This window comes from Dipodomys ordii, unplaced genomic scaffold, assembly GCF_000151885.1.
Source record: "Dipodomys ordii isolate 6190 unplaced genomic scaffold, Dord_2.0 Scaffold75, whole genome shotgun sequence".
NCBI lineage: Eukaryota > Metazoa > Chordata > Mammalia > Rodentia > Heteromyidae > Dipodomys > Dipodomys ordii.
The window spans coordinates 1,093,219-1,116,197 of record NW_012267291.1 but is presented as its reverse complement, the minus strand read 5'-3'; the positions used below and the strand labels follow the sequence as shown (position 1 = coordinate 1,116,197).

The window sequence follows — 22,979 nt, the reverse complement described above, 5'->3', positions numbered from 1 at the left end:
ACTGAAGCCGGAGGTACAGACTTCCATCTCCAAGACCTGCACGACAGACACCTTCTCACGGGTGATCTGCTGTCACCCCTCATTCAGCATGTCCCAGCAGGGGTCCACCCACACCTGGCTGGGCGCCTCCGTGGGACCTCCCCAGAGCCTCTTCCTCCACCCTCTTCCCATTTACAGCCATCCTTGGTCCTCACCTTACAGTCCCTGCTCTGCCATCAGCTATTACTAAAGCAGTGGGGAATGGTGAGAAGAAGCATCCAGGTATCTTTCCCACTACCTTTCACAAGAACCAAACCATAACCCCCAGACGCTTCACCTCCACCACCGTCAGCACTACTGTAGCTAATCTTCCCCGGTGCCCACGTTCCCAGCACCCCCGGCACACCCGGCCCCTCTTCCCTCTTATCCGATTTCTCCCCCGCCTTCCGTCCCGCGGAAGCACGCCTGGCCTCGGCCTGGGCAGTTCTGCTTCTGCGGATGCTGTCTGGGCCCCCTGCCACTCTGAGCTCAGAGAGGAGGTTCAGAGCAGTCCGCCCCGCCACACACGGGGTGCTGGCACCTGTCACCTCCTGCTTGTCCCATCTGTCTCCCAGTGAGTTCCGGGCAGTCACGGGGGGGGGGGGTGTCTCTGACGGACGGCCTCCTGTTCCTCAGCCGGGGCCTCGGCGGGCCGCACAGGCCTTCGGAGGCCCTCCTCCGCTAAAAGCACAGGGAAAGTCTGCTTTTTCCGACATCAAGTGGTTTTTGCCAGTGACAAAACATGGGGAACATTTTGGCGTGTCCTAGACCCGGTCCCGGCGGGATGCGGGCCTACCTGTCAGCTGAGGAAACCCGGCCTCGAAGGGCGGAAGGCCGCAGCCGAGGTCTCCGGAGCCCGCTCACTCCAGAGCATGCTGGGGCTCACTCGGAGACAGCCGGACCGCGAGGCCCCGCCCCCTCGAGGCCCCGCCCCTCGAAACCAGAGGTCCCGCCCCTTTGTACAGGACACGCCCTCTGAAGCTCACCCTCCCTCCCCCCACCGCGGCTCCCGGCCGGGGCCGAGCGCTCGGCTGTGGGGGGCGGAGCCCAGAGCTGCGCGTGCGCCTTCCCGGCTGGCCTATCGTGCGCATGCGTCCTGCCTGCCAAGTGGATAGCATGGCGGGGCCCGCGCCGGGCGCCCTCATGGCGGAAGATTACTTCGGGAATGCGGCTGAGTGGGGCGAGGAGGCGGAAGGCGGCCAGGTGAGGGGGGGCACTGGGCGCCCCCCGACTAGGCTTGATTGTCGCCGCCCCTGCCCGGCCTGCGCTGGCCAGGCCGTGTGAGGGGTGTAAGGGGCGTGAGCGCCGGTGCGGCCCCGGGGTCCCGCCGCCCCCAGCCCCGCGCGGCCCGGCCGGGCTCCAGATCCGCGCCCCGGTACCCGGCGGTGTGAGCCGCGGGCTCCGGCGAGAGCCAGCGCGGGGGCCTTGGGCGCCTCAGTTTCCCCTGGCGCGCAGCCCCCGCCGTTGGGCGGGCCGGACGCCGACTCCGGGTGGCGGACCGGGCCCAGCCGCACAGTTGTCACCAAAGTAAAACCACAAACCCCAGACCAGCGCCCCAGGAGAAAAGTAAAACTTTCCACCTTGGAGTAGACCAAACTTTTTCAAAACTTTTGGGCTGATTTCATTAAGTAGTCTTCACTAGGGTCCGGTTTTACAGTCTGGCTCCATCATTTTGTGCTCAACACCTGCTTGGGAAGTTAGGAAAGGTCCGGGGGTACACGACTGACAAGCTTCGCGGGCCCTTCCCTTGGAATCTGCCCTCTTGATGGTGTGCAGGATTGCCAGGCCTGGCCTGTTTGTTAGGGATCAAGAAACTGATCTGAAGGAATTAGGATGCAATGAGGTTTCCTTCCTAGAGCTGGCACAGTGGGGCAGCCAGTGCCCTGCCCACCCAGAGTGGGTGCTCCTGGACTGAAGGAAAACCTTTGGTTAGTTACATGGTAGGGCAGGGAGATAAAGTCAGTAGGTTCCTTAAGGTCTTGGAGAACTGTAGAGCAGGGCATGAGAGTAGATTAGAATGTTGGATCCTCCCACATTGTCGGGCTCTCTTAGTAGGGCTAGTAAATAGCAAGATTTAGCTAATTGGGAGGCTGGGGTATGTAATGTGGGGATTCCCACGCATTATCTCATTGGGAAATTGGACTTGGTTTAGGCTAGAGGCCCAAGCTCTTATGATTCCACATGTCAGGCCTGCCACTCATCTGTGTATGTCAAAGAGGCTTGGTACCAGCAGCCATGAGGAAACAGCAGTTCATTTTCAGCCATCTTTCAGGTATGGACATGAGCTTTAGCTTTAAATAGACAAAGAACTGGGGAAGGAGAGAGGTATTCAAGTGCCTGTAGAGACAACTGCTCAGAGCAAAGGCAAAATGGAGGCAGGGATGCCAAGCTTTGGGTGCATGTGTGTGTGTGTGTGTGTGTGTGTGTGTGTGTGTTGCTGGGGGGTTTGAACTCAGGTCTTATGCTTGCATTCTACCAGTGAGCCACAGTGCATGTGTGTGTGTGTGTGTGTGTGTGTGTGTGTGTGTGTGTGTTGCTGGGGAGTTTGAACTCAGGTCTTATGCTTGCATTCTACCAGTGAGCCACAGCTCCAACACTTTGTACTGGTTGTTTTTCAGGTAAGGTTTTTTTCCCTGCCCAGTCATGTCCCTGGACAATAATCCGCCTATTGCTTGGATAACAGGTGTGAGGCCTAGCTTCTTCCATTGATGGAGTCTTGTGGTCTTTCTGCCAAGCAGCCCCAGAGAAGTGATCTTTCTGATTGAAGTTTCCCAAGTAGATAAGATAACAGGCATGAGCCACCAGCACCTGACTTCTGCTTTTAGTTAATTTGGAGGCCCCAGTAAGGAGTCTGCTTTTTAGCAGAGGCAGCTTTTAAGCACCATACTCAAGATTTTGAGTTGGATATTAACTCTTGTCCTAGGAGGTGAGACAAGGACTTAGTGAACTGCCTAAGGTCATAAAACTCATGTCCTTTGTCTCTGTTGCTATTTCACCAAACTTGACTACTGAGGACATCCAGGTAGGAGAAATTGAGATCTGAATTAGTACAGTAGTGGATTGGTGTTTGGCACTTCTTCACACCCATCATTTGAGTGTTAGCATTGGACTAGACCGTCTAACCCTAGGCCCCATTTTGTAAGACAGAGCACACCAGTGTAACTAATAATGGCAGAGTTAAGCCTATACCTTACTGATGGAAACTTGAGCCTCCTAAGTTTAATCATGACCTTAGTTTGGTTCATTGATCCTGGTAGGTTCTCATTGATGAGCAGGGGGGGGGGGCGGAGCAAATTTTTATTTACTTCCTGTTCCTTCCAACTGTGACTGCTTAAGAGAAGATTGTTTAAACAAGTGAGGAAGGTGACCTAAGCTGGATTTGTAAAGATAGCTCATGAACCAATTCTGTTCAATTGATGCCATCTTATGTGAATTGGAGAGGCAGGAAGATGTGTAAAGAGGCTACTGTGTTAAGTACAGATGACATTCAACTAAATCTGGCTGCAGGTTTTCAATGGAGTAAAATTTCATGGGTGAACAGGTGGGAAGGGCTGCATCAAACTAGAACTTGGATTTTTATTTTTGTGACAGAGATAGAGAATTTTTAAGCAGCTAGATGCCAGATTTGGGGCTTAGGATGGCTGTAGCATCAGTGGAAAAGATAAGATTTATGTTTGCAAGGAGTGATTGAGATGGACGTATGTGGAGTGACATGGCTACTGTTGGCGCGCAGAGAACAAAGAGGGGGAAAGCAAAGATGGAAGAAAGGGCCAAATTGGGTCTGTATGAAAATGGAGTTGATGGGTCTTTGTAGAAGGCTGTTGGGGTGGCATGAGGAGGAGAAACCCGATGCCTCTGAGGTTCCCAGCTAATACATGCACCATGGAGGGATGCTTTGTAGGAAGACCTAGTCCCAAGGAAAGACATGGTCAGTTTTGGACCTTGGAAGTGGAGTCCTGCTGGTGTATTGGATGGAAATGAGAATGGGATGGACTGTGGAGTTTGAGAGAGTTCAGGCTGAACAGATGTGAGTGGGTGGGTGGCATGGCACCAGAGAAGACGTGGTCGTGGGAGAGGGGAGGCCTGGGTAGGACCCCAGCAGTGCGGGCACGTGAGAACGAGCCCAGTCCTTGGATCTGAGAAAGTCTCTTGGTCTTCATAGCTAAGTCCCCAGGCTCTGTCTGCTTCCAGTGCACTGCTTGTACAATGTAGTCCAGACCCCTTCTGGGCAAACTCTGAAAGGCCAGATATTGAATATGGTAGGCTGTGCCGGGCTGTACCACAGCCACTTACTTTTGTGGTTTTAGGGAGACAATCGTCATGGACAACACATGATAGGGTAACTGTGACTGTGTTTCAATAAAACTTTATTACATAATAGGAAGAGGTCTGGATGTGGCTGTAGTTTGCAGTCTCTGGTCTGACTCCTACCCACTGTGTGAGTCAGTTGCCTGGAGGTTGGTCTCCTAACTAGTTTGTAAACTCCTTACATGGAAAAGCGCGTCTTATCTTATGTTATCGTAGGTTCTTGGGTGGTGAGCCCAGTCTCAGTGCATCCGCGTCTTGTTGAGATGACAGCATAAGGCTGTACAGACCTGGGGTCATTCAGTCTGCTACCATCACATGGCTGTCAGCATGTGAAGCAGCCTGCTTTGCGTCAGCTTCAGTGACCTGCCTAAAGTTGCTTCCAGCCAAAAATGGGACTAGAATCTAGCTAGGCCTGCCGAGTCAAGGCAAGTTAGTGATTGTTACTTTCTGACCATAAATCAGCAGCTTGTAACTTCAGGAATCACTTTATGAGGCTTTGTTGGATGGGATTACTTGGCACGTGTGACATCACAGTGGTGAAAGCCACTCATATCTCCTGAACTAAATGCAGGCATTAGTCTCGGCCCTTCCTGAAGTTGGCTGAGCGGAAGCAGGCAAGACTTATGGCAGGGATGTGGTCCCTGGGAGGGGCTGGCTCACGTGCATGATCGTGGCATTACGGTTGACCTGGTGGAGTAGCCACGCATCCTACTTGATACTGACAGTATCCACACGATACTGACATGAGTCGCATTATACATGCTTACGATGAGATTGCAGGACATGTATTAATGAAGAAAACATTGGCTCTTGGTGTTTTTCAGCAGCAGCAGGAAGATGATTCCGGAGAAGGCGAGGATGACGCAGAGGTACAGCAGGAATGCCTGCATAAGTTTTCCACCCGGGACTATATCATGGAGCCCTCCATCTTCAACACTCTGAAGAGGTGTGTGAGGATGGCATCTATATAGCAGGGTGGGGCAGGAGGTAGGGTTTTCAGAAGACCTGGAGGATGACATGTAAAGCAAGAATGTGATCCTTCAGTGGAAGGCTTCTAGAGTCCCCAATCATTTAAAAAAAAAAAAATCATGCTGGGTCATGGTGACACATGCCTGAAATCCCAGCTGTACTGGAGGGACAGCAGTAGGATCATGGTCCAAAGTCAGCCCTGGGTGAAAATGTGACGTCGTACCTAAAAATAGCTAAAGCAAAAAGGACAAGGGGGCATGGCTGAAGTAGTAGGGTGCTTGCTTAGCAGAGATAAGGCCCTGGGCCTAAACCCAAGTACCATAAGAAAGGGTAGTGGGGAGAAAAAGCTCCAAATCGAAGTATTTTTCTCCTTATCTCCCTGTCTGCTGGGCTCACCTATGCCCATCAATTGTCTCTTTGGCTTTCCCAGGTATTTTCAAGCAGGAGGGTCTCCAGAAAATGTTATCCAGCTCTTATCCGAGAACTATACCGCTGTTGCCCAGACTGTGAACCTGCTCGCTGAGTGGCTCATTCAAACAGGTTCTTGATGGGGGGAGGGGGGAGCTCTGTCCTGGCTGTGCACCCCCTTTGCTTGCAAAGACCTTTGATAAGTTGGCGGTACCTTCTTTATGATTTTTGATTTGTATAAGTAAGACCTGAACTTCTTACCTATTTTTCTCTGCGTGACTGAAGTTGGCTAGCCTGCAAATGGGTTTCCTTTGGAGCTCCTCTCTCTGTCATGCTGTGGAACTAGGGAGGTACACAGTGGACACTCAGCGTGGCATCTCAAGAGGTCTGTTACAGCAAGCAGTGAATGGTGGCTAGTTTAGGACTGGCTTTGATTTCGCCTCTTAGCTAATATGCGTAGAGTGGGAGCCTTACTGTAAATCCATGGGGCAGAGGCAGCGACATCGCTCACGTAAGCGCTTCCAGAAGCCATGGTCAGACCCCTGAGTGGCTCTTGGCAGCACTTGTGCTCTTCTGTGGGCAGTGCGTGCGTTCCATCCTCCACCTGTCCGCTTGGGCCTTTGCCTTGGAGAGGGTTTCCTGGTGGCCAGGGCAGCCCCTCCTGGTGCTCCATGCTGAGTTCATTCCCATTCTTGCCACTGAATGGAGTTCATAGATAGTTTTAAGAGGTCCCGAGTCTGGCTCACTTTCAATGTGGAGACTTGGGCTATGGCTTTCCTGTGGGAGTCTGTGGCTTCACAGGCAGCTGTCCCCCCTCTAAATGTCTGCCTCCTTTCAGGTGTTGAGCCCGTACAGGTTCAGGAGACGGTGGAAAACCATTTGAAGAGTTTATTGATCAAACATTTTGATCCCCGCAAAGCAGATTCTATTTTTACTGAAGAAGGGGAGGTGAGGAGTTGCGTGTTCGTGAGTGCGTGGCCAGGGCTTGGGCTGGCCACATGTGTGTAGCCTGGCAAGCCCATCTGAGCGGGGTATTGTGGGCCGAGGCATGGAAGGGCTTGTAGGAGAGGCTCTGGTGCTGAGGCCAAAAGGATGCACAATGGACTCCCTGACTCCTGGGTGTAGCCAGTGCGGGCCCTCAGAGAAGTAGTCACCAAGGCAGCATTGGACATGCAGGAGACTGTGGAGGGGACTGTGTGCTGTGCTGGCGGAGGCTGGGAGCCAGAGTATGTGGTTCACTCTTGAGGGCCAGAAAGTAGGTAGAAAGTTTCTCAGGCCACATGACAGCTTTTTCGAGTTCCAGCGGGGACCCGCCGTCCACCCTGGCCCTGCCTCCTCACACGGGCACACAGGCCTGCCTCGGGAGCCCTCCGTGTCAGGGAGTGGCAGAGGAGGCAGTGTAGCCCTTCAGTCCATCAGTCGCACAGTAGGGCAGCACCACACAGGGCGATGAGCAGAGCCAAGGCCTAGTTCAGAGCACTTGTCCTGCCTGTTGAGGGCATCTTAACCATGTGGGGTGCAGCTCCATAGAGCACAAGCCTCCCTTACCGTGTGGGGCAGCTCCAGAGTGTCCGAGCTCCCTTGCCCATGTGGGGAGCAGATACTCCACAGTGTCCGAGCTCCCTTACCCATGTGGGGAGCAGATACTCCAGAGTGCCTGAGCTCCCTTACCCATGTGGGGAGCAGATACTCCAGAGTTCCCGAGCTCCCTTACCCATGTGGGGAGCAGATACTCCACAGTGTCCGAGCTCCCTTGCCCATGTGGGGAGCAGATACTCCACAGTGCCTGAGCTCCCTTACCCATGTGGGGTGCAGATACTCCACAGTGTCCGAGCTCCCTTGCCCATGTGGGGAGCAGATACTCCAGAGTGCCTGAGCTCCCTTGCCCATGTGGGGAGCAGATACTCCACAGTGCCCGAGCTCCCTTGCCCATGTGGGGTGCAGATACTCCAGAGTTCCCGAGCTCCCTTACCCATGTGGGGAGCAGATACTCCACAGTGCCTGTGCCTCCCGTGCCATGTGGACAGCAGCTCCACAGTTACATGCCTCTGTGGGACAGATGTACATATCCTGTCTCCTTTCCATACCCTGTCATGTTCATGTTGCATTAGAGTTTCCAAACACTCTACAGGGCTTTTAACCTGCTACTTGGCTAACTGTGTGGCCAAGGCTGGCCCTGGCAGCTTCCTCCAGAGCTGGGGACACCCAGGGGCCCCTCCAACTGGAATATCCTGTGATTGTTTATACAACATTGTCTTTGCCTAGGCCAGAGCTAGGCCTTTTATCTTACTGTTTGTTTGTTGGCAGACCCCAGCTTGGCTTGAGCAAATGATCGCACATACCACGTGGAGAGATCTGTTCTACAAGCTGGCTGAAGCCCATCCTGACTGTCTGATGCTGAACTTTACTGTGAAGGTAAAGACGTGGGGTCAGAGAAAAGATAAAAGTATAGATGAGTGAGTATGGGTTTTACGTGTTCAGTGGTCTGTTTCCTTTGAAAGATCACACTGCATTAAATAAAGATCTTCACTGGTTCACTCTAGTAAGCCTTACACTGAGAAGAGGAAGCATGGAGTCCATCTGCTTCTAGAGCCACACTTACTCCGTGAGCATGTAACAGGGAGGGGCTGCACACTTGTGCTCAGGAGCCTCTCAGCAGGCCCGACACTCATGCTTCCTCTTATAGAAGCAGCCCCAGGAGAACAGTGAGCTGGGGTCAGCCAAGATGCTCTAGATGGCACACTGGGAAGCGGAATAAAAGCTGGAGACATGAGTCTACTGCTCACCTGTTCTGCTGGCCCCAAACTTGGCCAGGTACGGCTGTGAAAGATGGGGTCATGAGACGCTGACCCTCAGCTCTTGTTTTGTGTGGCAGTTGATTTCTGATGCAGGGTACCAAGGAGAAATCACCAGTGTGTCCACTGCATGCCAGCAGTTGGAGGTGTTCTCTCGAGTGCTTCGCACCTCACTAGCCACAATCTTGGATGGAGGAGAAGAAAACCTTGAGAAGAATCTCCCTGAGTTTGCTGTGAGTGCATTGTTCTATAAATCTTGGATCCAAATGGGGCATGAAAACCCATTCCCCTGCTACCTCCAGGCAGGCAGCCATCTTCCCTGACTGTGGTGTAAGCTGAACCCTGTCTCCTTACAATCTTCCAGAAGATGGTATGCCATGGGGAACACACATACCTGTTTGCGCAGGCCATGATGTCGGTGCTGGCCCAGGAGGAGCAGGGCGGGTCTGCTGTGCGCAGGGTTGCACAGGAAGTACAACGCTTCGCCCAGGAGAAGTGAGACCGTGCTTCTGCTCCCTTTCCCTAGGTCCTCGCCGTAGCCTCTAGCCCTGCCCTTGTGGCATCTACGTTACTCTGACCTTAAGATCTGTAAGTCAGGGTAGTTTCTGGTCCCTGGAGAGAGCTTAGCTGATGCTCCCTTGATGGTCATTTTGTCACGTACTTGATTCTCCATTGCTGGAGGTGTGACCTGAGCTTTTCTGTGCTGGGACTCAACCATAGCAACTATCCCGGCACCCTAAAATACTTTTTCAGTGAGCCCAAGGTTAGCCAAGTCCATATCTTACAAAACAGAGTTCATCTCTTAGAGCTTTATAGTGAAGTCCGAAGTCTGATCTTACAAAACAGAGTTCATCTCTTAGAGCTTTATTTGGTTGCAACAAATGTTATGATTTGTTTTAGCAGGCTCATTGCTACAATCCTAGCTACTCAGGAGGCTGAGATCCTGGGATCCTTCAAAGCCAGCCCAGCTAGGAAAGTCCCTGAGTGAGACTTATCTCCAATGAACCGCCAGAAAACCAGAAGTAGAGCTCTGGTTCAAAATGGTAGAGCTCTAGCCTTGAGCAAAAAGATCTGAGGGACAGTGCCCAGGCCCCAAATTCAAGCCCCACAAGCAACCAAAAAAAAAAAAAAATTGTTACAATTGTTTTAGAAATACATGCTTTCCTTTACCAACTCTGCAAGCTACATTGGAATTATTATTTCCCAGATTGCTCTGTTTTCATGGATCAGTCAGTAAGCCAATGAATGACAGAAATAGGAAGAAGCAAAAGGATCCCAACAATTTAAAAACTAAGTGTGAAACAAAACAAAACAAAGTTGCCTAGTTAGTGACCCGTTGTGTGGTCTTTCTGTCCAGAGGCCATGATGCCAGTCAGATCACACTGGCCTTGGGCACTGCCGCTTCCTACCCCCGGGCCTGCCAGGCCCTTGGGGCCATGCTGTCGAAAGGAGCTCTGAATCCTGCAGACATCACTGTCCTGTTCAAGATGTTCACCAGCATGGACCCTCCTCCTGTGGAGCTCGTAAGCTGCCTCTCAGACCCTTTCTGTCCATTGGCGGAACTGCTTTGCGAAGTCTCCTTAGGTTCCCCCGGTTTTCTTAGGCAGAGAGTGAAAATCCCTGTCCGTGTTGCTATCATTTTCCCCATCCCCACCCCTTTTGGTCTGTGAGCTGGTGAGAGCCCCGTAGGCTGCATGAACCTGTGTGCCAGCTCCTTTCTGGCCCTTGCTGGTGTGTGCTTCTTCCGGTTACCTAGATCCGGGTGCCGGCCTTCCTGGACCTGTTCATGCAGTCACTGTTCAAGCCGGGGGCCAGGATCAACCAGGACCACAAGCACAAGTATATCCACATCTTGGCTTACGCCGCCAGTGTGGTTGAGACCTGGAAGAAGGTACAGTCAGTGGGTTCTTGAACACAGGTGTCCTCTGCCTTGGGAGTTTGGGGGAATTTTAGTCTGCCTAAAGTGACAGTGTCTTTATGTTGGTGCATAAGATGATGAACATGTTAGCATTCCCCAGGGAAGCTTGATGGCTCTCCACTTACCTGTGTGAACATGCCAGGGTATGTCTAGAGACGTGACCGCAGGCTCCCTGGCTTGGCGTCTGTGCCCTGTGTGGCCATGCATTGTGACAGTCACTCTTACTTCTCACCTCAGACTTCAGACTTGAGGAGGGCCTTGCAGAGACTGGCCCCAGCCAGGACACCCGAGGGGCCAGGTAATGGCGCTCTGCTCATTCACCCGCTGTGTTTTCAGAACAAGCGGGTGAGCATCAATAAAGATGAGCTGAAGTCGACATCCAAAGCGGTGGAAACTGTCCACAACCTGTGCTGCAACGAGAACAAGGGGGCGTCTGAGCTGGTGGCGGAGCTGAGCACTCTGTACCAGTGCATCAGGTGAGCGGCCTGGCCCCACCGTCTGAGCTGGTGGCGGAGCTGAGCACTCTGTACCAGTGCATCAGGTGAGCGACCTGGCCCCGCCTGACCGGCTCCCGGGTGCGGGGCTGGCTCAGGGCTGCTTCATGTCCAAGTTCACAGGCAAGAGCTTCGCATGCTTACTCTTTTTTTTTTTTTTTTCCTGGTCCTGGGGCTTGAATTTTGGGCCCTGGCTCTGTCCCTGAGCTTCTGTTACTCAAGGTTAGCGCTCTACCACTTGATCCACAGCACTACTTCTGGCTTTTTCTGAGTAGTTTCTTGGAGATCAGTCTCGTGGATGCTCCTTCTCAGGCTGGTTTTTGGTTTTGATTTTTGTTTTTGGTCGGTCGTTGGCTTGAACTCTGGGCCTGGACACTGTCCCTGCACTCTTCAGCCCAACGTGAGCACTCTACCGCTTGAGCCACAGCACCACTTCCGATTTTCTAGTGGTTTATTGGAGATAAGTCTCATGGGCTGGGAAGGTGGTTCAGTGGTAGAGCGCTTGCCTTGCATGCCTGAAGCCCTGTGTTCAATTCCTCAGTACCACATAAGCAAAAAGAAAAAAACCGGAAGTGGCGCTGTGGCTCAAGTGGTAGAGCACTAGCCTTGAGCTGAAGAGCTGAGGGACAGTGCCCAGGCCCAGAGTTCAGGCCCCATGACTGGACCAAAAAAAAAAAGAGTCTCATGGACTTTCCTGCCTAGGCTGGCTTTGAACTGTGATCCTCAGATCTCAGAGCCACCCACTCCTGGCTCTTTTTATTTTATTTTGTCGGTTGTGGGGCTTGAATTCTGGGCCTGGGCACTGTCCCTCAACTCTTCAGCTCAAGGCGAGTGCTCTACCACTTGAGCTACAGTGCCACTTCCCGTTTTCTGGTGGTTTATTGGAGATAGGAGTCTCATGGTCTTTCCTGCCCGGGCTGGCTTTGAACCACGATCCTCAGATCTCAGCCTCCTGAGTAGCTAGGATTACGGGCGTGAGCCACCAGCACCCAGCTTCTTTTTATTTTCTTACTTAAATACACGGAGAGAACTCTTAAACTCTTTGCAGTATGAATAATCTTCATGTATTTATTGGCCAGAAATTTGGTCAGTAAATCCTCACAAATTAGACTAAGTGAAAGGAAGGCCATCAGGAAGTTTTTTAACTTAAAGAAAAGGCTCCATTTATAGTAAAAGTTAAACCAGCAAAGTACTGCGGAAATGGCCCATCACGCCGACAGGTATGTCATGGAATAGCGTGCCCTCTGGTTCCTTCCTCATTTATCTGTGGTGGGGACCAAAGACGGTTTGCTAAATAATGGCAACAGCTTCAGCCCTGGTCACCAAACTCAGTGTTGGCACTGGTGACCTTTCCAGTGGCTGAATTGGTTTGACGTGAGCTGGAATCAAGTTCCGTTTCTCCTCTGCACCCCTGAGAGGCTGCGGCTCTCCCAGCATTCCCTGCAAGCTCCTCTTGGCTCCTGGCCTCACACAGTGAGGGGCGTGCAGCCTGAGGGGCTCAGAGCTTGTTCTGAAGCTTCCAGCCCTTCTGCTCTCAGCCTATTTAGGAACCTTTTTTCCCCACTCTTGGTTTAAAGGAAGCATTCTGCCTTGTTTGCTTGTAGGTTTCCTGTGGTCGCAATGGGTGTGCTAAAGTGGGTGGACTGGACGGTATCTGAGCCCCGATACTTCCAGCTCCAGACGGACCACACCCCCGTCCACCTGGCCCTGCTGGACGAGGTGAGAAGGCAGACGCGCCATTCACAACATGTGCAGCAGTGGGGTTCTGTCTTCTGCCTTGGAGTTGATACCTCCATTACGTCTATGGATAAGTTCCATGCTCTCTTCAGAGCTATTTATGTATTGATTGATTGTTGGTCATGGGGCTTGAACTTTGGGCCTGGGCGCTGTCCCTCAGCTCTTCAGCTCAAGGAAAGCCCTCTACCACTTGAGCCACAGTGCCACTTCCAGTTTTTTGAGTGGTTTATTGGAGATTAGAGTCTCATGGACTTTCCTGCCTACGCTGGCTTTGAACTGGGATCCTCAGGTCTCAGTAGCTAAGATTACAGGCGTGAGCCACCAGCACCAGGGAGAGTTCTTTTTTTTTCTTTTTTTCTTTTTTTGGTAGGTTGTGGGGCTTGAACTCTGGGCTTGGGTGCTGTCCCTGCGCTCTTCAGCTCAAGGCGAGCACTCTACCACTTGAACCACAGCTCCACTTGAGGTTTTCTGGCAGTTTATTGGAGATAAGAGTCTCACGGTCTCTCCTGCCCTGGCTGGCTTTGAACCGCGATCCTCAGATCTCAGCCTCCTGAATGGCTAGGATGACAGGCATGAGCCACCGGCGCCGGGCTTGAGAGCTGATTATTTTTAAGAGGATTTTCTTCTTAATGATGTAGCTTCACTGACTGTAGGTGTCTCAGGCAAAGGATTGCTGGGCTTCCACACTGCTCCGCCCCAGGTGGCCAACAGTGTCTTTGTTCTCCGAGTACCCAGCCCTGAGCTTTCAGCAGAACCCCCTTTGCCTGTCGTAGATCAGCACCTGCCACCAGCTCCTGCACCCCCAGGTCCTGCAGCTGCTTGTTAAGCTGTTTGAGACAGAGCACTCTCAGCTGGATGTGATGGAGCAGGTAAGTGGCGCCCAGGGCTGGGCAGGGCTGGGCCATCCTGCTCTGACCAGGTCCTCTGCCCCCTCCTCTTCCACAGCTGGAGCTGAAGAAGACCCTGCTGGACAGGATGGTTCACCTGCTGAGCCGAGGTTATGTACTTCCTGTGGTCAGTTACATCCGGAAGTGTCTGGAGAAGCTGGACACTGACATTTCACTCATTCGCTATTTTGTCACTGAGGTCAGCAAGGCACATTGGGTTTTTGTTTCAAACTCTTTACCCTAGCAGGTCTCCTTGTGGCTTGCTTGCTTTTGTTCCGTCTCTGACTGAGAGCTCTGCCCTGTACTACTAATCCTAGTGAGATGGCAGACAGCACTTCCTACCTTAGGCTTCAAGTGTTTCCCCACACCCTCCTGGTGTCTTAGTGTGGTGGTGTTGCTGGAGAAACCGGGGGCGGCAGGGGGACATGTGGCCTGACGGCCATCTCTGTCAGCACGGCGCTCTGCGTGGCTGCAGGCATGCTAACCGACTTTTCTGCTAGGTGCTGGATGTCATCGCCCCCCCATACACCTCTGACTTCGTGCAGCTTTTCCTCCCCATCCTGGAAAATGACAGCATCGCCGGCACCATCAAGACCGAAGGGGAGCACGACCCAGTGACGGAATTCATTGGTAAGGCCCCTGGAAGGCCCCTTGGTTGCGGGGCTGCCACGAGCCACACTTCTTGTTATAGCCGTGAGTGACCCTGTGCTCCTGTTGCAGCTCACTGCAAGTCTAACTTCATCATGGTAAACTGAGTCCAGGTTCCCGCCAGAGCTAAAGTGGAGCCCTGCAAGCCCAGCTGAGCTGTGGAGGACCTTTTCCTAGAGCTGCTCTTCAGAGGCGCAGTCAGCCTCTGCATGCAGGGCTGCCTGCTTCGTAGGAGAGCATGCCGGCAGGCAGTGTGGGACCTCTGGCCCCGCCCGTGTCCAGTGTCCACTTCCCTCAGTAAACAAGCCAAGGGAGGTGGGAATTCAGAGCAGGCTTCAGTGAAACACTTTCAAAGCTGAATCCAGTTTTCTCACAGGAAAAACTAGTCAGTTGATGTTTCACTCTAGTTGTTACAATTTGCTAATAAATTTTTTAAAAAGCCTTTCAGCCAGGTTCAAAGTTACATTGTTCTTGTGTATAAATAAGGCACTCTCAGACTCAGTCCTTGAGTGAGGCTAGATACTTTATTCACTACTTGGGTAATTTCAGATTTCTCTCTCACTCTCCCCACCTCCCATTCCAAGGTGACACCAGGACTGGTGAGGGGCCTGTCACAGCACAGTGCGGCTCACAGCTGCCCTGTGCTCAAGAGCCAGAGCCCAGCTCTGCTCCAGGTCACTCCTCGGTAGCTGGTCAGTGCAGATACTTGCCCCCCCCATCAGCTGGTGCCACATGTCAACAGGCGCCCCTCGGAGGGGTTCAGCACCACCACCAGTGTCCATGATTGGCCATCACCTTGGGTGACCACCCAGCCAGGGCACACATGGGAGGATCCCTCTGGCTGTGGCTTGTGAGGTCACATCTGAGGAAGCTGGGTTAAACAATGGGGTCTCCGAACGTGCACTGGTCCTCAATGGCGAGATTGTAGCTGGCTCCAGTCCTGTCCTTGTACATGCTGGTCACCAACCTCATCCAGCCTTGCTCACCCTGTGGGATTAGAGATGAGATCTAAGCGTCTGCAGCCCAGCCCAGCACAGCACTGCTCCACTCTGCCCCTCCGCCTCAGAGCCAGGCTCCGCTCCTGACCTCAGCCCAGCCCTACAGGACGCAAGGGTCTGGACAAGCCACCCACTGCCTGCCACGCCCATGGCCTCAGGTGGACATGTCTCTGGGGAGGTGGTTTGCGGGGTTAATGTTTACCACGTGGCCAGCTAATGTGAGAACACATGCTGACACACCCCATTTATGGTCCTGTCACCTGCTACTGACCCCCCGTCATTTCCACACCTCTCACCCCCCACCACCCCTTCCACAGTAAAGGTCTCTGCCTTCTGTCATCCCAGGCGCATGGTAGATCTTAAAGATAAGGCTGTCAGGTTGTCTTCCTTGGGTTTTTGACCCAACTCAGAACTATTCTAGGAAGTGTCCTACACTGCTTTCTTTAGGAGAGTCTACAATCTGGCAGGAACAAAGAGTGAGCTGGTCTCAAAGGAGAGAAGCAGCCATGCTGGACAGTGGCCGAGATGGCTTTAGCCATGCAGTCTCCACGGAGGCTGCTGTTCCCAGCCACACATCAGAGGGGAAATGCCTTACCCACGGTTCACCCCACGAATTGCGGACAATCCAGTACTCGGTCCCATCATCGCTGACACCCCACCCGGCCACGGAGATGATGTGGTTGATGAAGGGCTGGTCCTGGTACTCGGCATAGATGCCTCCAGTGTAGTTAATCATCTTTTCCGTTGCCATTATTCCACAGCTGGGAGTTAAGTGTTTAGGAAGAAGTTACAGGTGGTCAGCTGGTGCAAGTGCAGACCCAAGCGTGCATGCACCCAGGGCCTCTGGGCAGCCTGGTGTGGTGGTGCTGGGCCCCTTCCAGAAGCCCCCACCCCGCTCACTCTCCACATCTCCCAGTAAGCCTAGAAGGGCAAGTCAGTTCCTGTCCCAGGTATCACTGGCAGATGCTTCCCCCTGGGGGGCCTCTCACCTGATGGGACCATTGGCGTAGATCTCTGCCATCATCTTCTCCCTCCCAGACAGAGAGCCGTAGTCGCCCACCTTCCAGAGGGTGTAGTTCCGGACAGGGCGGCAGTCTTTGAATTCGGTGCAGGTCCCGCACTGGTTAAACTTGTTACACTCTGGGGAAGAGGTAGAAGTCAGTGTAAGACTGTCTCATTAACCCACCAACAAGCGCAACCCAGCCCTTCCACTTTACTAATTTGCCCTACCATTCGGTAGCTAATGGCGCAAAGTCATCTTGCGATCAGGTGCTGTCTAATTGCACGCCAGGCCGTGGCAGAACAGACAGCAAGCGTCATTAGCACATGGTAGGCATGCTAAAGTGGCCTTTTTTCTCTTGCCTGAAAGGCTGGGAGGACCTTTTCACAATGTGACTGAAAACTGAATATAACCAAATAATTAAAATTTAAGATGATTCTGTTGCTAATAGGTTTTTATAAAAAGTACTTCCTTGTTATTTCAGTCTGAGCTGTACAAGATAGGAATTAAGTTTAAAGGAAAGAAAGTGCAGCCCTAGTCACTGGATGCTGGTTCCACAGTGGCATGTTTTCCAACTGCTCTCCACCCAGCCTGACCCCCCATCCCCTGCAGCTGGCCTTTGGACCCTCTGCTGTTACCCATTTCTGTAGTAACTACACATCTGCCCAGATCTTCCCCGGGGCACAGTAAGCTCCTCCAGGATTACAGCGTTGGTTTAATTTGTCCCTTGGCCACGAGGCTGACACCCTGCTGGTATTCGGCCCGACTGGAAAATGGTGGATCTGTGACCACATGTGCTGACACAAAGCCAAGACTGTTTACTGCAAACACAAGGGTTTCTGATGAGCTCCATGCACCTGCCAGGCTGGGTGGGGTTAGAGGGGCCTGGGCTCAGCTGGACAGCACCAGTTTGGCGATAGTATAGGGTAGATAAAACTCCAGGGCATTCCACCAATGTTGAAAATATACTGACTCTGTTGGCCTAATCTGCTGGCCTTCCCTCCTCCCTCTGCCTGTCCCAGTTCTGGGGTCTCTTGTCACTGAGGCTTACCCAACCAGGGCAAGAACTTCCCCCACCCATCCAGAACTTTCTGGCTGGGCAGTAATGCCCAGGAGGCTAGAGGAGGGAACCCGGCTGGCAGAGGTAGGATCCAGTGCCTTCTGGTACTGTGCTGGAGGCCTACAGCCATCCCACATGGAATTCTTCCCACTCCCCTCTCCGCTCTAGTCTCCAAGGCCTTGAGCTTCTAGAGCTCTCTGCCCCGGCTGGGGGAGAACTGAGGGACAGTGGCTTACAGCAGCCAATTATGAGTTTGGGCCTGGGCTTTTTCTTGCCTTTGGTCTCCAAAAGGAACAGCCTGAAATGGAACGTGCCAACTACAATCTTCCAGGGCAGCCTGCCCTGCCATCCATGCTGGACCCTGGCAGCTGGGGTGGGAAACCTGGTGGATACTGTGGTACCGTGAACCTGGCTTGCTGGTAGCAACCTCCCCACCTGCTCTCTGCACTTGGAGAAGGTGGGAGGCCACTGACAGCCAGCACTCCCTCAAAAGCCTATGCAGCTACCAAAATGGCAGGCATCAGAACCCACACACCACCACATCCAGGCCTGGCTTCAGAGGCACTTAGTTTAGTCTGGCTTGTCCCTGGGTGGAGTTCTGACATCTGTATACCACGCCAGGTTTTGGATGGTTTTCCACCAGACAATGGGCTCCAGCTTTTTTTGTTCCTCGGTCCAAGCTGGCCCCAGAGAAGCTGCAACCTTCCTGGGAGCTTGGAGTCTGGGTCCCTAGTCTCTTCAGCATCCATGACAAACACAGGTTCACCTGGGCTCCCAGCTCAGGGAAGCCCCACCCTGGGATCTTCTCTTGGCAGACAGAGTGGAGAGCAAGAGGGGGACGGCTGTGGGCTCAGGCAGGGCCTACCCTGGTCCTTGGCCTGGTAGTTGTTGCAGGTCTCGTCGGGAATGCCGTGCTTGTGAGCGTACTCCCACACCGGCAGGTCGTTGCCTCCCTCGCACGAGCCAGCATTCCCACAGTCAAGGACATTCTGTACGGACAGCAGTGTGCTGGGCCACGCACCCTTCCTCTTGATGTTGATGCGATCTGCAACAGCACTCCGGTTAGCACCCCTGGCCCGAACCCACCCCATTTCCGCAAATGGCACCGGATGCCTCTATCAGGCTGCCCTGCCCCCCAGATCTTTCCCACATGGACCTTGGAGAGGCCTTGGTCAGCTGTGGCCATCCACAGGCCTGACCTTTCACTGTGTGGTCTGACCGCTGACCACTGGGCTACAAGGACCATGAGGCGGGGCTGGAGGGACAGGTTCCCTGGGAGCACCCGCTGGAGGACCAGCATGGGCTGCATGGCCTTCCGGGGCAAGGAGGCTGCAGCAGAGAGGGACTGATGGGCATCTCCATGAGCCAACGGGGCCCAGGGAGCTGGAGGCGCCTCTGCAGTACCGTGCAGGGAACAAGACCTCATCCTGTCCCCGCCTCTTTGCTCTGTGCCCCTGTGCTCTGTGCCCGGGTCCCTCCCCAGGACTTGGCTCCCTCCTCATCCCATCAGCAACTCCCCTACCAGTGATGATCTGAGCAACCACACTGGCCTGCTCTTCTCACAGCCCAGCCCCCTTGACCCCTCTGGCCTGGCCAGACAGGCACCCACTCTCCGCAGAGTTCTGTTCGGCACTGCGCAAGTCACTCTTGTCCATCTCTCTCCCACTACCAAATCCTAATCTGACCAGCCTTCTGGAAACCACTCGCTGTGCCCGGCCCCGGTGGCAAAGGCCTCCTGACTGCCTGCCTGCACACTACCAAGCTTCCTGACAGGTCCACACACTCCCCTACTCCACTCTACTTGCTACTTCCGCCCTCGCCGCAGCCTGGGCATCAGGTTTCTACTCACAGGCTGCATGCGAGCACTGTGCCTCAGGCTGGAGCAAGCAGTCCCCAGGGGGCTCACCCCATGGTAGGCAGATGGATGGCAGACAAATGGAACTGGGCTATGCACACAGTGCTGTGAGGAGGTGCCAAGGGGCCCATCAAGAGGGTGCAGTAAGCGGTGCCCATTTACACGGGCAATGAGGAATACCGTGTATGTGGGCAGTGGCGGCAGCAGCAGCGGCATTGGGTACAAGACAGCAGCCAGGCTTCCACTGTGTACCAGTGGCATGCAGGAGGGAGCTGCTAGGTGTGGAGGATCACGGGACTTTGTCGTGTGTGTGTGTGTGTGTGTGTGTGTGTGTGCGCGCGTGTGCGCGCGAGCACACGTGTGCACGCACGCACACGCCAGCCAGTAGTGGGGCTTGAACTCAGGCCCTGGGCGCTGATCTTCAGCTTTTTCACTCAAAGCAGGTGCTCTACCTCTTCAGCCACACTTCCAACTTTTGGGGTGATTTAATTGGAGATAAGTCTCAAGAAAGACAGGCATTGGTGGCTCATGCCTGTCATCCTAGCTACTCAGGAGGCCGAGATCTGAGGATCACAGTTGAAAGTCAGCCTGCGCAGGAAAGTCCATGAGACTCTTCTCTCCAATTAACCACCAGAAAATAGGAAGTGAGCTGGGAGCCAGTGGCTCATGCCTGTAATCCTAGCTACTCGGGAGGCTTAGACTTGATGATCACGGTTCAAAGCCAGCCTGGGCAAGAAAAGTCTGTGAGACCCATCTCTGAACCACCAGAAAACCAGAAGTAGTGCTGTAGCTCAAGTGGTAGCCTTGAGCTGAAGAGCTCAGGGACAATACAACACCCAGGCTCAGAGTTCAAGCCCCATGACCAACCCCTCCCCCCCAAAAAAAGTCTCAAGGACGCCAGGTGGTAGGTGGCTCGGGCCTGTAATCCTAGAGGCCAAGATCTGAAGATTGTAAAACCTTTAAAAGACAGGAAAGGCGGTGAGACTCTTATCTCCAACTAACCACCTGAAAAACAGAAGTGAAGCTGTGGCTCAAAGTGGCAGAGTACAAGCTTTGAGCACAAAAGTTCAGGGACAATGCCCAGGTCCTTAATCCAAGCCCCATGACTATTAAAAAAAAAAACAACACACACACAAAAAACTCAGGACTTTGCTGCTGCCCAAGCTGGCTTTGAACTGCAATCTTCAGATCGCAGCCTCCTGAGTAGCTAGGATCACTGGCACTGTCTTTTATCTGAGGGAAATCACAAGTGGAAGAACATGATTTGACTTGGGTTTAACACGCACATTCTGGAATAAGGGGAGCAGCAGGACCCACTGAGAGGCAAAGGGACGGCAGGGTCTGATAGAGGGAATAGATTGGTACCTGCTGTGACTATAGAACCACAGGAGCCAGTGTGTAGAAGGGACATAAAGAGAGGGAATCAGGTAGCCTCTAGGGTTTTGGGTGCAAATCTGCTGGTGAAGGGCCAGGGAAGGACAGGCTGGCAGGGCGGGAGTGGTGGGAAGGGCGAGATGTTCAGACCTGAACATAGAAGTGGCAGGGATCTAAGTGACAGGTGACAGGCAGGTGAATGCAAAGTGAGCCCGGGCAGGAGTCAAGAGATGAGGACAAAGCAGACAGGTGGAGGCAGGTGGGTGCTTGAGGGCTGAGTTCCAAAGCGGGCTGGAGCACAGCCAAGCAGGGGCCTGGCATCAGACCTCTTCCCCTGACCTCTGGGAACTCCACGATGGCGGCAGAGATGGGAGGGAGGCCAGCGTGGGCTCACAGCGGAGACGTGGGAGGATGGGGCCTCAGATCCCCCTGCGATTGCTGAGAAGCAGGGTGGTAAGAGGGCAGGAGATCAAGAGGCATTAGTCTGGAGGTGGCAAGCCTCAGACAGGGGATGAAAATGGCCTCCTGGGAGGGAGAGGGTAGTCTCAGTGAGAGGCTTTAGTGCCAGTGACCGGGGAAGAGGAAGAAGACAAACTCTGGCTCCCTGACTGCACTGGCTGTCAAATGACCCCCTTCTTCTCAGCGAAAGAGGAAGCAAGAGCTGCAGCTGGAGACATCAGGGGCTAAAACAAAGAAAGGTGGTAGCCAGGGCTCTAGAGACTCTGCACTCAGTAATGGAGCAGGGAGCTGTCTCAGCAAGGCCTGGCCCCCCTCCGGGAAGGAGCAAGGCCCTACCAGCCTCCAGCCAACTCAGACCCTGCAATCTTCAACCAAGGCAAACACTGTCACATGACTCCCTCCACAGTCCTGTGACCTTCCCAGCTCCTCCCTTCACCCCGCCCAGTACTCTGCTGAGAAGGCTCTTTCACTTCCCTAGGCCAACCCGGGCACTCTCTGGACTTTGTCCATCCTCTACCTACCAGCCCACTGGCACCCTCTGTCCCTCCAGGCCCACCTGTGCCCACTTGGTCCTCCTTCTAGAAGGGTCCAGTGTGTTTCAGCTCTCTGGGGGTACCTCATCAGTTCCCAAAGACAGAGAGGACTGAGCTAACAGGAGAGACTTGCAGGTACCAGAGACCCCAGCCCCGACAGAAACCTCTCCCCCTGAAGCTCTCACACAGGCAGGCTTCTGGGCTGAACCCCATGGCTGAGTCTCACGCAGCATCGGCTTCCTGGTCCACACACAGAGCAGCCATAGAACTTGAGGCTCAAGGTGTTGCCCTCAGGACCTGTTCCACCCCTTGGGAGGCCCCTAATCCTCAGAGCAGGTCTGGCCGGAGATGCCAAACAGCACCCAGTCTGGGCTAAACTGCCAACCACTGTGAGTCCCTTACCGGGTGGAAATCAGACTCATGGACCCTAGGGCTGCCACTGGGAATGGTGGGACCCCTCCCAGCTGCTGTGGGCCGGCCTGGCACTTCTCTGCTTTTGTCTCCTCAGGGTGGCATGGGCATCAGATCCAGCTCCCTCCTTGCCCTAAGCCTTCCTGCCCCACTGTTGCCAGAGGGGAAGGTCCAGTGGAGAAAACTGGTGAGGCTGGAGCAGACTGGGTAGGAGAAAGAAGCTGCGCTAGCCTCACCCCAAGTCCAAGGCGCAGGACAAAATTCATCTCAGTTCCTAACCACTGCGGAGAAGTTTCACTTCTACTTCCCCGAAGCCCCAAGGCCGAGCTGGGGGCTCAGTGATTTTGCATCTCCATGGCGGAAGCTGCAAGCTTTGGGGGAGAGTGGGCACGCAGGAGCTACCTGGCGGTGAACTTGGGTCCTAGGCCCGCCTGCTGCCCAGAGGCCGCAGAGAAGACCCCTGCGTTCACTCTGCTCCAGCCATTTTGGTAGGTGCAAAGGCTCGGGCTAAGTCCCGGCACAGCCACCACAGGCCCTTGGGAAACTGGGTCGTGGCAGCCTGCCCTCACCGGGAAGCAATCTGGATGGCCAAGTGGCGGCCAGGCACTGGCCCCCGGCGGAGCCCTAGGCCCCAGCCACCCACCTGCCATCGCACTGGTGCTGCCATGGGCCCAGCAGGAGCCACAGTACTGGGGGATGTGCTGGTTCCTGGTGACACTGACGTAGTTGACACCGTCCACGTTGCGCCAGTCCCAGCTCTTGGGGAGGTCTGACGGGGACAGGTACTCGTGTGGCCTCGGGTACGTCCTGGGAAGAGATGCACATCACTGAGGTCAGCAGCCCTGGGCTCTGGGGGACCCCCTCCCCCCCCAGCAGCGGGCATCACCAGGGTGCCCAGCCCCACCAAGCCCCAGCCCTGTCAGAAGGCGAAGGTGATAGGCCGCCCCCAAGCAACACCAAGCTCCAGAGGCCAGCAAAGTGGGGGAGCCTCCTCCTGGAGGGGTGCAGCCGGCCCCCTCCACCAGAGCTGCCCCGTAAGTGGGGGGCAGGGCGATAAGTCCCAGCTGAGCTCCCCGGGGCTGGGGAGGCTGGAGGCCTCGGCTCCTG

At 54.1% G+C, this 22,979-nt stretch overlaps 2 protein-coding genes across 3 annotated transcripts; one reads left to right on the top strand and one right to left on the bottom strand.

Moving 5' to 3' along the window:
* Nucleotides 1-1,107: 1,107 nt before the first annotated feature.
* Nucleotides 1,108-14,629, top strand: Nelfcd (negative elongation factor complex member C/D). Of its 2 annotated transcripts, none has more exons than XM_013024370.1 (15): nt 1,108-1,221; nt 5,154-5,272; nt 5,726-5,835; nt 6,542-6,651; nt 8,011-8,118; nt 8,579-8,731; nt 8,863-8,993; nt 9,856-10,021; nt 10,255-10,389; nt 10,753-10,892; nt 12,515-12,629; nt 13,421-13,516; nt 13,593-13,733; nt 14,035-14,164; nt 14,255-14,629. In XM_013024370.1, the coding sequence occupies exons 1-15, from the start codon at nt 1,108-1,110 to the stop codon at nt 14,287-14,289; spliced, it is 1,803 nt and encodes a 600-aa protein (XP_012879824.1). In that variant the 3' UTR covers nt 14,290-14,629. The 2 variants fall into 2 exon arrangements, with proteins under 2 accessions (XP_012879824.1, XP_012879822.1); XM_013024368.1 differs by having other exon boundaries at nt 5,151-5,272.
* Nucleotides 14,630-14,687: 58 nt separating this feature from the next.
* Nucleotides 14,688-22,681, bottom strand: Ctsz (cathepsin Z; the record flags this gene model as incomplete). The annotated part of the gene is made up of 5 exons (XM_013024287.1): nt 14,688-15,169; nt 15,776-15,941; nt 16,170-16,320; nt 18,106-18,285; nt 22,516-22,681. Coding segments are annotated over 5 exons (774 nt in total), but the record flags the coding sequence as incomplete, so codon positions are not given.
* Nucleotides 22,682-22,979: the final 298 nt, after the last annotated feature.

Coding starts and splice junctions, on each gene's coding strand:
- Nelfcd (XM_013024368.1), top strand. CDS start 1,108: ATGCGTCCTGCCTGCCAAGTGGATAGCATGGCGGGGCCCGCGCCGGGC. Junction 1,222..5,150: donor AGGAGGCGGAAGGCGGCCAG/GTGAGGGGGGGC, acceptor GGTGTTTTTCAG/CAGCAGCAGGAAGATGATTC. Junction 5,836..6,541: donor TGAGTGGCTCATTCAAACAG/GTTCTTGATGGG, acceptor GCCTCCTTTCAG/GTGTTGAGCCCGTACAGGTT.